General features: G+C 37.3%; 1 protein-coding gene across 1 annotated transcript in view; it reads left to right on the top strand.

Moving 5' to 3' along the window:
- The window catches only part of CACNA1A (calcium voltage-gated channel subunit alpha1 A), a 290,119-nt gene that overhangs the window by 256,150 nt on the left and 21,196 nt on the right, over positions 1-12,773 (top strand). The window contains exon 44 of the mRNA XM_070937402.1: positions 4,764-4,799. Within this exon, the coding sequence (XP_070793503.1) occupies positions 4,764-4,799 (36 nt within the window). The remainder of the gene's footprint in view (positions 1-4,763; positions 4,800-12,773) is intronic.

Here is a 12,773-nt window from a genome sequence, read left to right as displayed (position 1 = left end):
GTCTGCAACCATTGAGAAATTGGTACATATTGCTTTCAATTTGCATCAATAACTAGTGCCCAGTAATTGGTAACATTTATTCCAAACCACATATGTAAGTTCTCTAGTAACAAACTAAGCTCATGTTGTAGCCAAGAATTAAAACAGTAAATGATGTGGGCAAGCTGTGTTTCTTAAGAAATGTTTTTTTAAAAAATTACTAACTTAACAAAATAAATAAACAAATCTTACTTCAAGATATCACATATGAGTGTGATCCAAGGTGAAAAAAATGCTAAATTTCTGTCATAAGAAGAATAAAGGAGTTTAGATATTTATTTATTTATTAGACTTATCTCCTGCCTTCAATTCAGGAGCCAAGACAGCATTCACAGTACTCCTTTCTCCAATTCTCTCACAAGCGCCCTTATGGGCTGCCTTCTTTTACTTTTATGTAATATCCAATGGAGCATTCTACAATACCTGGGGACTGCAAATTACGTTTCCCTTGGCTCATATACCTGCTCCACTGCTGTCCTATGATGGTAATAATCATTTTTGTTACCTTTGGCATCCTTGGTTGGATGCATAAATTCTACTCTAATGGTACTGTGAGCAAACTAGAAATTTATTTTATTCTATTGGTTTGTAGAGGGTTGTTTTGTTATGCTAGTCATGTTCCCTCTCTCTGCATCTTTAATGGTGAGTGGAGGAAAAAGCTAAAGCTGTCAAAAAGCTATCAAGTTTGAGAAGCTACCTGGATATGGCCTGTCACAGCACAGCTCCTATCAGAGTAAAGGCTCTGACCTTCAGCAGCTATTGTCCAGCTAACAATGTTCTCTTCCTGATCTGGCATGCAGCATGTGTTACAGTTGCAAACTTTATAGGTTCTGATGCAATCTCAGCAATCAGTGTTGTGCTAGATTGAGGGTGGGGAGGGTGAAACAACGAGCTTGAGTATGGGGGCTCTTTTGCTAAGCATGTGCCAAGCAGCAGTCGCTCTTAGCATGCTCTGCTATGTAGAAGCATTTACTGTTATACCAACAGGCTAAGCATCTTTATGTTTCTGTGTATATGTGTGCAAGTGAGAGCTTGGGCATACTGTTATTTGAAGAAATTGCTCAAAGTAAGTGTACCATCTGCAACATTTCTTGCACAACTATACTTCTTGCTTCCTGCAGGAGGGACTACATCTTAATTTGCAAGTATCTCAAAGAGTCAGAATTTGGTGAAAATGTCAGCTATGGCAGCCTAACTACAAAACAGTGGCATTGCTTTTATAGTGCAGATATAATGATCATATTAACAGTCTTTCCCAACTTGATAGATATGCTGGAATCTGCAATCTCTAGTCATCATATAGTAGTCATTGATACTGGCTGAATATAATAGGAACCACTGTCAAGTTCATCTGATATGTATCAAAGTGTTCACAGAATTCAGCAGCCTTCAAAATAACAAAATGAGCATCACAATGTTGCCATGCAAGCTCCTCTCCTTACATATGTGCTTGTGACATCACAACACCGATTCTAAAGGAAGGGAGTTTGTGTCACAATGGCATGCACTTGCTTCATTGTTTACCCACTCCTGCAGTTGCCTTTGATTTGTACTAGATTGTTAAAGGTTCCCACCATGATGATCTCTTGACAAAAGAAAGCTATCTTGGACAAACTGCATTTTAATTTAGACTAGCATTTGATTTTCAGTATTCTCAGCAGAGGGTACCTCATCAATAATACCGTAATACTGCATATTAAGAAAATATAGGAGAAAATCTTAACACTTTGATTCAGTACTAGTACTGGATTAATAGTGCCTGCAATGTATTCTGATCCATCAGTAGTCTAATCAGTTCCTAGAGGAAAGTGTTGCTTTCTACACAGCCTAATCATGGGGACTGTGGTGCAAAATAATAGGTCCTGTTTGTAGGGAAGGCAGCAAATAGTATTGATTCTCCCTTGCTCTTTTCAAAGAGCTTTGCTTCATATCACTAAATCTCGGAGACAGAGAGCATTAAGGGGACAGAAGATGAATATTAAATGTTTCACAGTGACAGCTCAAAGTAAGGCTCAGCCAAGACATCTCAGAGAAGGTCATAGTATTTCTAAGCAAATGTAATACTCTGTGATAACTACCACATCACCACGCTGCCTATATTTGATCTTCTCAAGTTTGGTAATTACAAGTTTCCTTAATTACACATGCATGTTCCTTTTTTCCTTGCCCAATGATGTCATTAGAACTCTTGATCATTTGGTGGTGTTGCCTTTTCTCTTACATCATGGCTTCAAGGAACCATAAGAACTCCATGACAGCCCTATTTTTTCTCTGGCTGAGATGAGTCCTGGACACTGCTATAGAATTTTTGTTGTTGCTATTGTTCTTTGGGGTTTTTTTGTAAGAATTAAAGGAAATCAAATAGTTACTGCTAGTAAATACTTATCCAACATATAATTGAGGGTTGACTCATCATGTAGTTCTGTTGAATTGACACTTTGTAAACAATACCCATACAAAAACTATCTTGAAACGGCTGATGCTAATCAAATGAATTCTATTATTATCTTATTTAAATTATTAACTTCAACCTTTACCCCAGGGAGTGTCTTTAGTGACTGCATTTACAAATTCTCCTCAGAGAAAGGCATGAATAGTTCTACATTACTTTTCTGTTCTAAACAGAGTAGCTTTTGAAATATTCCACTGAAGATACTAATCACATTGCATATATAGTTTGCAGCTGGCTTACTTCAGTGCCCTATGAAACACAATCCAACAGACAAGGAGATACTTTTGAAATACTTCTTTCACTATTTCTAACTCAGAAAAATAGTAGAGACTGGAAAACTCAAGCTCTTGCATATGTTCTTCATCACTTCGTTTTTTGTAGCACTTTGAAATAATTCAAACTATATTAGGAAGTTTTACAACAGAGCTATTTCTTTTAAGAATTGCTCAGAGCCATGCAGGTAATATGGACAGTATAGACATTAGATAGATAGATAGATAGATAGATAGATAGATAGATAGATAGATAGATAGATAGATAGATTGATTTACAGATACACCTGCAAGAGGCTATACTCTTTTAACAGTCTTAATTTGCTCTAAAATATCATTTTGTCTTTGGCTTATTAGGATGATGCCATCTTAATACTTTATATGACAAGGGCAGGTTTCTTTAATTTTGTTGCTGTAGTCACCATAAATTTCACAATGAGCTTCAAGTCTTCCTACATTCAGTATAACAGTTTTCAGCTCAGGGAAGTTTAATTCATCTCCCTGAAATCTTCTATTTTACTACTCTAGATATTCAAATAAAGCACTCTGAAAAATCCACTTAGTGGAAATATTTGTGAGGGTACTACTACTGGTCAAACTAATAATACTGACAGAAAAATAGGAGTGATTAATTAAAATGCAGTTACCAATGAAGAAAATAAAAGCATATATTTGCTATTTTCTCAGTTTGTGACCATCTGGAAGAAGTCTCTTTCTTAATTTCCTATTTTATATCACCATCACCTCATGCTTATACAGTGAAAGACTGTTTTGGTTAAAACAGCATGTTCAGGAATCACTAGATCACAGTCTTTTTCTACCATGGCAAGTCTTTTTTCTTTTCAAATTATGCTATAATACCTAATAGTATTCAAATCTGCATCTATATACACTTATCCATGTATATATGAAATGCATACATATCTTTATTTCTCCTTTTTGGAGGAGGGGTTATGCTGGTGCTAATTATGCTATAATACCTAATAGTATTCAAATCTGCATCTATATACACTTGTCCATGTATATATGAAATGCATACATATTTTTATTTCTCTTTTTTGGAGGAGGGGTTATGCTGGTGCTACTTTATATAACCTTTCAAAGGAAACTGGTTATTTATACAGTTCCGACAAATAAAACAGCCTTTCTGTTGGTTAGAGACAATTCAAGAATTGGATCCTCCAAAAAACACCCATGGGAGCAGACTCTGCCAACTTTGCCTACTAGATAAACCAGGCAGTATAATCATTCATATTTTACTTATTAGTTCCTTCCACCAAACAATAGCTCTTTCATCAATCTATCAACATTTTGACAGGATATAAATAATATTTCAAATCCAAACAAATAGTATGTAAGCAATGGGTTTTCCTATCTTTAATTTCTCAACATCTTTCTGTTTCTGATTTTATAAATGTTCTTTTTTCCACTGATCAACCCCTACTTACAGATTTTCTGTAGTTTCTGAAGCAAGAATCTGCTTCTCTTGGGTTGGACTGGAAACACTGAAATAGAAGAAATGGGAAAATTCAAAAACTGTGGGCTGAAGTATTTGTCCGTGTTTGGTTTGTGCATAATGTTGCAGCTTTTAACAGTGGCTGACGGTTCCAATGGCTGGGGCTTGTTGCGGCATGTTTGGGGGAAGATATGGGGCCTTGCTGTTATCTCTGCTGCTCTGCTCAGCTCAGCATTACTCAACTCATCCCTTCTGAGACTGCCTGTCCCTTTGTGGTGATGTCTAACTTTGTCAGTTTTGGTTGAAGTAATCAAAGGAGGAGATGAGCTTTTCGGCACTGGGCTAGACTGGTTTATGCATAAATATGACATTAACTTGACTATTCTTTCCTTACACTCCCCCCCACCTCCACCCCTTTACAGTACTATATTCTAGTTTCTCCTCCCTTCCCCTTGGTCCTATACTTCCCTATGCTTTTATATTTATTTCCTTCTCTCTCTTTCTTTCCCGTTTCTGTGTGCACCGTCTTGTATGGCTGCGACAGAGGAGGAAGGCGCGACCGCGAGGGAATAATCTCAGTGTATGTACTGCAGCCTGGACTCCTGGTTCTATGCGCTCGCTGCCTCCAGTTCCCTTCCCCTGGGCTTCTCAAAGTAGCAAGCTGCCAATTTTATGTGTCCATCTAGTCTTACACACACCTTTCTTTTCTACTCTTTCAACCTGAAGCCCACATGGTGACTTTCCTCATTGCTACATTGTGCTATACGGGCACATCTTTCTCTCCAGTCCATGATTCTGTTGTCCTTATGTCTACATTAGGCTTTCTCATCAATTACTCTTTTATTCTCTGTTCCTTCCCTCTTCCATTATCTCTGCTTTTAACCATGCTCATTATTCAATTCCTGCCTCTGTGGTCGACCATGCTAGTTTCAGTAGTCACTAAATAGTTCTCTAAACCCCCTAGCTTAATGGCAAATGAATTTTCTGTGGCTACCGTGGTTTAATGGAATGCTTCTGTTAGGAAAGGGAGCTTCTAAGCTAGATCAGATTTTTATTTTGTTTATTGAGCCTAATTTACATAGCTCCATCTCATCCCACAATACTTCAGGTATTCTAACCCAGGTTCTATTCCTCCTTCAACTTTCTACCTTAGAAGGCATGAAGAAACCAGTAATTGCACCAGCCAGATTTTCCTCCCCTTATGAATAACTTTACTAGTGACCAGTATGTGGCATCTTAAAAGATTTTATAGTCCAAAATCTACTTCATCATACACATCTTAAACACAGTTGTCAGTAGTATCACAATCACATATCTGGACAGTTATACGATATGCTAAATCCACTTTTCCAAAAATTACCCCATTAATTCCATTGGAAATTCTTTTTCAGTGGATATCCATATGATTTTGCTATATATCACTTCAATTTTAAAATGGCATAAGATCTTGTTTTGTTTATTTGTGTCCCTTAGATGCCCCCGTCAGCTCTTACCATTTTCTCTATTTTAATTTGAAGAAGAAAAAGTTAATACCTGAAACAAAACCTATTCGCTCTTCTCACATGTTTCTAATAAATCCTGAATCCTAGAACATTTGCCTTTCTTTCTTGTGCAAGATGATTAGCTGCGCATTTGTAGTTGAGGAATCAGAAGTACATTTAGCCAGGCCTTTCACAACCCTTCACTGTACTCAGTCTACTGGTTTTTTCTTCACCGCAATAACTCTAGAGCAGGGGTGTCAAACTCGCATCGTCACAACGTCATCACGTGACATATTGGGACTTTTTTCCCCTTTGCTAAACTAGGCGTGGGTGTGGCCAGCACATGACACATCTGGCCCGCGAGTCATGAGTTTGACAGCCCTGCTCCAAAGGCAGAAGTGAGAACATTTAGATATAATGAAAGTTTCCCTTGGTTTCTGTAACAAGTTTGGGACATGGAAGACTGCCAAAGAAAACAAAGATGCAGCACTGAGTTTTTGTTCCCTCTATTATATGTGTAAACTCTGCAGTTGATACTTGGCTTACATTGCCTTCATTTGGTGAACTGATAGCATAATAGATATGATATGACCACTAAACATCAGCTCCCAAAATAATTCTATGCGGTGAATCTATAGATGGAGTTCTTCCAACTAATTACCTTCCTTATTACTATGACTTTAATACAAAGCAAATGCTTCAGAATTCCTAACATATAAGTACCAAACATCATTCTAACAGGGACAACAAGACTTATAAATTTTATTTGAACATTTTCTTCAGGTAAGTTTAGGATGGATAGTGTGCCTATTCTAAATCAATAATCATAAGCTATTCTATAAGTATCCATTATGTAACTGCAAAAGAGAATAATCCGTTATAAAATTATAGGTTTAGCGTGATAATCTCATCGAAGATTATATATGATAACATGAATATTAAAAAGACTGCCATGTAAGTTTAAAATGGAGTGTGAAATTATACTAGTTAACAGGTTTTTTTTGACACAATGTTGAATATCTCAGGAAAAAAATAATTTAGATTTACTGGTATGGGTGTTAAGTTAATTTGATGAATTCTGCACAGCAAATTATAGTTAATATTTTAGTGGTCCTAACATAAAACAGAATTAAATTAAATGTTGGGTTGCAAAGTTCAGCTGTGAAAAAGAGATAGTTATGACTCTGCATTATATGCTTACTAACATATATGAAAGAATTGTAAATCTATTACCCTAGAACCGTGATGGTGAACCTATGGCACGTGTGGTCGAAGTGGCACGCGGAGCCATGTCGCCTGGCATGCCCGGCATCGCCCGTTCCTCTTCCGGGTTTCTGGTGCGCATGCGCGCATGACGATCAGCTGGCCTTTTTGATGTGGCAGTGCCGGAAATTAGAAGATCTTCTAGCTGGTCTTCCGTTTTCCTGCGTGAGCATGTGCACTGGCATGCGTGCCAGAAACCCGGAAGAGTAGCTGGCTGAAACTGGAAGTTCAGTAGCTGAAACCAGAAGTTCATTTCGGGGGCGTGCATGTGCCCTGGGCAGCTCCTCTTCAGGGTTGTGACCCAGACCCATGTGCGCGCTCCCTTTTCAGCACTTGGTGCCGAAAAGGTTCGCCATCACTGCCCTAGAACAATTCCCCAAACAAGCAAGCAATGCAACAGAAACCTCTGGAGATATGACAATCCTTTCTCAGCTATAGAAATCTTAGTCCTTTGTTCCTGAAAAGAAGTCAATATTTTTATTTTAGGATGTGCTACTGAAAGACTGAAATGCAATATAGAAGAGATTAGGTATAGATAATGCAATAATCTCTCTCTTCTGTCTTTACCTTATTAATTTATTCTACCATTCTGTATTACATTTTTAATATAGTTGTAACGTTCTGTCATATGCTGTCTTTTTCATTATGTTTACCCATGAAATTGCCATTTTGGAAGAGAGATTGCTGTTCTCATTTCCTGCATCCCATTAGGAATGGACAGGGCATCTTGAAGGAGAAAAGCTTGTTCACTTGTAGCTGATGTTCTTTAAGATAATCTCAATCCATTCTCAGCCCTTTCCCCAGACATTCATTGTCATGTCTTTCCATCGGTCTCAGAAAACTATCCAAAAACACTGATTCTAAATTGCGGTTTACAAAGGAGGATTTAGCAACTCTGCAATCTTTGATTATTTACAATTGTGGGTCACCATGCATATCAGTCCCGTGTTTAGGAGACAACCACAACAGTTTTCTGTTGGGAAGAGGCTTCTGGTTGCAAATGCATCTGTCCCTCTAGGTGGGAAAAGGGGAAAGACATCAGAAAGTACAGCAGTTACAAGTGAGTAATTTCTCTTTCTTTTTCTTTTCCTCTGTGGATCAGAAACAGCTGAATAGTGAGAAGGCTGGGATTTTGGGTTTTCAGGAAGACCTGAGCCTAGAATCTCAAGATTCTATTTCCAAGCTTGGTATTACTTGTTCAAAATAGTATAAGGAATTAGGAAATTGATTTTTTTGGTATTTCAAGGACAAATAGACCTAAGCAAATTCTTCCACTGTATCATATAGGGAAGTAATATTAGTTTTTCCAGGATGATGTTTATTTGTCCAGTTGATCTTTGCTCTGCACAAACATAATGATGGAACACACTGTAAGAAATACATTGTGAGATTAAGACACACATTGTTGTTTACTTATGAGTAGAAAATTCTCTTTCCCTAAAATTTAGCTAGATTATGCTTAAAACTTAAAACAACAACAGAAATATAGCAAAAGGCAAAGTAAATCCAGTCTTGTATGATATTTGAGAACAATTAATCAGTGGAATGGCTTGCCTCCAGAAATTGTGAGTGCTCCTTAACTAGAGGTTTTTAAGGATAGGCTGATGTAATTGGAGAGTGACCTGTAACCAGGTTGTAACCAGACAACCTGGTTACATGCCCTCAAGGATTTTAAAGGTTAAAACCAGCACCTTGAATTGGACCTGGAAGCAGACTGGCAGCCAATTTGCAGAGCATACGACCTGCACTGCTACATTCTGCACCAGTTGAAGCTCATGGATACTCACTCAAAAGTAGCCCTATGTAAAGTACATTATAATTGTCCAGTGTGAAGATAACTAGAGCATAAAACTGTGAGAAGACCCTTCCAATCCAGGAAATGGTGCAACTGGTGCACAGAGCTGTGCAAAGGCCCTCCTAACATGACTGCCACCTGCTCAGGAGTGAAGTTGTGAGTCTAGGAGGAGCCCCAGATTGCATACCATGTTTGTCTAGGGCAGTACCACCCCATCCAGAACCATAGACAACACAGTCCTAGAACCTGATTTAATGGGTGCATCTCCTTATAGTGCATAATGGCATTAAAAAAATCCATGGCTAAGCATGAGGAGAGAGAACAAGAACTCCCCCAGTTTCAGATCACACAGCCACTCCTCCAACCGAAACATCAGATATGGCCATGACCATTGTCCCATGATGGACTCTGAATTACCTGGGATTAACCTATGACCATCAAGTACAATCCAGAATGGAATCAAGCTCCAGAATGGAATCAACCTTCACCAGCCACCATCTTCCCACACACTGCAATATATTCACATACACTACAACACATTCACACAGAACTCTCACTCGCCCTCAATCACCCTATCTCACACACTCACAGGCACCCTCCCCTGCCATTCCCACCATCCGGTAGGAGCTCCTCTCATTCACCCATTCCCAATTCTTCCTCTGGCTCTTATTCAGAAGGAGGAATCAGTCCTTTCATAATAGGATTGCTGCAGACAGAGGAGCCCGATTATTTTCTTCCTTCCTTATCAAGAATACCTAGAAGGAGGGTAAAGTGACCTCTGCAGAGGGAAGCGGGCCCACCGTAGCTTGCCGCTCTATTGTAGCCCTCATTCTCTAAGCCACCACTTGAATAAAGTCTCAGGGTCCAGAGCAAATATGCAGGAAGAAACTGGGCAAAGGAGTTTGGCATGTTTTGTCTGGAGAACAGCATTTAAGTAGCTGTTACCTGACCAATTCTTGTATGAGAGATTTATATAGAGTGCTCAAGATCATAATGGCTGTTTTGTATGCACTGCCACTTGAGGGCATATTTCATATGAACCTCCTTTACTTTTTAGCGTATAAAGTCTTTGGTTCCTCTGAAAATGCATTATCTCAAAAAGATATTTCTACTAAGGCACTTAATTAGATCTGGCATTCCTTTCTAGAAGGAATGTGGTAAACTACATGTCACACTGTTTAAGATAGTATAGAAAATCTTATTATAATTCGGGAACAGCTATATTCATAATATAGCAGATAATGCAAAAGATATGTAGATAAGGCAACGTGAATAAGGATGATGATATTGCAATTGGCATCAATATTTCTGTTCACAGAACGGTCAAGATAGGTAATGATAAAAATAATAAAAATAAGCAAAATCGTGGTTAATAATTCAGACAATTATGGGTAAGGAGAAAAATTTCAACTCCTTTTCTAGGAGCAGAAACTATGGAAGCAACTTAAAAATATCACTAAATGTTATTCTGATTCTACAGAATTACCTCCATGCTTGAATTCATGAGTGATATAATAATAATTTTTTAAAACTTGTATGTTGCCCAACTCTCAATGATTCCAGATGTCTCCAAACAAACAAATTACAATAAAACATTTTTTAAAAATTCAAGACTTGCTAGAAATTCCAAGATTCAACTTTTAGTTTTCTATTTCATCCCTTTTCTACATTCTGCAATCTCAAACAAACTGATTTTTTAAGAAAAATATTCTATTAGGCTGACACTTGCAAGTCTTAATTTTAACTAGATAATAAAACCTAAATGTACCTCCTGCTTGAAACAGTATGGACACATTTAGAGAAACAAAACATTAAAACTACTGTATATAAATTCATAATATAGGGAAGGCAATGTGGCTAAGATTATTTTCTTTGGCAGTCACAGGATTATCTGAATATATCCCAAAAATTGAGGGGTTGGAGTGGTGAATCCAACATACAGTGAAACATCAGCTGCCACCATCAGCCTTATGAACTTGAAGGACTTCATAGGCATTGTTAGTTTTTTTTTCCCTTAAACATGGACATATGCAAGACAGTCCTTGACTTGAAAGTACGCCTCTTGCTCAGAAAGGGAAAAAAAAGATAAATTGAAGTGATAACAGGGATGTGTGGGAGAGGGATGATTAGAAGGACGGATGATGAGAGACAATCTTGGCATTTTGTCTTCAGCTAAATAAAGGTTTATGACTTATCATATATATATATATATATATATATATATATATATATATATATATATATATATATATATATATATATATATATATATATTGGCAATCTTCTCATTAACAAGTAAGCTTCCACACTGCAGTTATTTTATGACAATGTGAAAACTTTAATTATTCAACCCCCTCAAATTGGCTAACCTTATTTGTAATTGTAAGACTTTAGATAAACAATGCTACATATTACTATATGCAAATATTATTTGGTCAATTTTAGATTTACAAATCTCAGCTCAGTGTAGATGAGAAATACAGTATATACTTACTATTGCTTTTATCTTTATTAACCTACCAATGAATAATGCGTGTTGCATTTTAACTATAAAGTTTTGTAACTTCAAAATGTAATTTAAACTTAAACCCGAGTCATGTTAGTGGAATTCAATACTTTTCACATTATGATAATTTAAAATATCACAATGTGCTGCAGATCTTGTACATATTTTATTTAGAAAAGGCTCTTTGATCATCTTGTAGAGGCTTCTGTGTCTGGAAAGAAGGATGGCATTTTCCTTGTGCCTTCCTCCTAAATCTTCCCCAGAAGGCTGGGAAATGGGGAATTAGAGAAAAAGGAATTTGGAAAATCATTTTCCTCCCATTCTCCAAAGCTGCAGCACTGACAAAAGCCTTCCATGAATAGAAAGTTCATAAATCCTGCAGTGATTACAAGGTTTGGCTCTTTCCTTTTCTTTGTTAAGGCTTACTTTTGCATAAACTTTTTGAGTGTGTTTCTTGCTGAGCAGTTCTAGAGCATAGTGAACTGCTCTCTTGAGCCTGGATAGCTCAATAGACTAAGCACTGTAATTTAACACCAGCTGTCTGCAATTAAAGTAAGATCGAATCTCACCAGGCTCAAGGTTGACTCAGCCTTCCATCCTTTCTAAGGTAGGTAAATTGAGGACCCAGTTTGTGGGGGCAATAAGCTGACTTTGTATAAAAATATACAAAAGTATGAAGGCTATTGCTTAACGCACTGTAAGCCGCCCTGAGTCTCCGGAGAAGGGCAGCATATAAATCAAATTAAAAAAAAAAAAGTATCAAAGTGGCAGGCCTAGCCAAATCTGACAGTTTTTAAAGTTGATATATGTGTCATGAAGAGCAGTAAAGATAAATAAGAGACCAAGTGGCTATGTGTATGTGACTGGATGTTTCCCCTGTGCAGCATAGAATTTTTCATGTTTCTATTAATTATTGTCTTCCATTTAATGTTTTTGGGTTACAAGATCATCCTTTGACATATGTTTCTGGAGACGTTCTCCCTGCTTAAAACTTGCCAAACTTCCAGCTCCATCTATTTTCTCCTTATAGTTTTAATGGAAAAAAATTACTTAAGAAATTGACAAGCTGAGAAGCATTGGTCTCCAGTATAATCTTTATTTCAAAAAATGCCTCTATGTAGGCCCCATTGATGTTAAAATGGTGAGTAATCAAACACAGTGTGTTGTTCAAAAATGTGCCCATCATTCAAGAAAAAATGTGGAGGTAAACTAACAGAAACCTTCAGAGAATGGAACAGTTACATGGATACAACTAAGGATGATTTAAGCCAATCTCATTTAGGGATGGAGGAGGAGGTGAAGGCAACATCAAGGCAGAAAAAGAAATGTTGGCAGAACATATTTCTGTAATGGTTAGGTGGAACAGGGAAAAGATCCTATAAACTAGACTTTCTGTTGTCATATTCCTGAAACAAATTGAAAGTCAGTAGTTAGAAATAGGGAAGAGGGAAGAAAAAACATCTACCTGATTGATGCTGGTTCCGGTCTTAAAGTGCTATGACATTTGAA

Source organism: Pituophis catenifer, unplaced genomic scaffold, assembly GCF_029215685.1.
Source record: "Pituophis catenifer annectens isolate HBS135680 unplaced genomic scaffold, rPitCat1.0.hap2 SCAF_2, whole genome shotgun sequence".
Classification (NCBI taxonomy): Eukaryota; Metazoa; Chordata; class Lepidosauria; order Squamata; family Colubridae; genus Pituophis; species Pituophis catenifer.
Note: the sequence above shows the minus strand (reverse complement) of the source record. Positions and strands in the feature narration are given on the sequence as shown.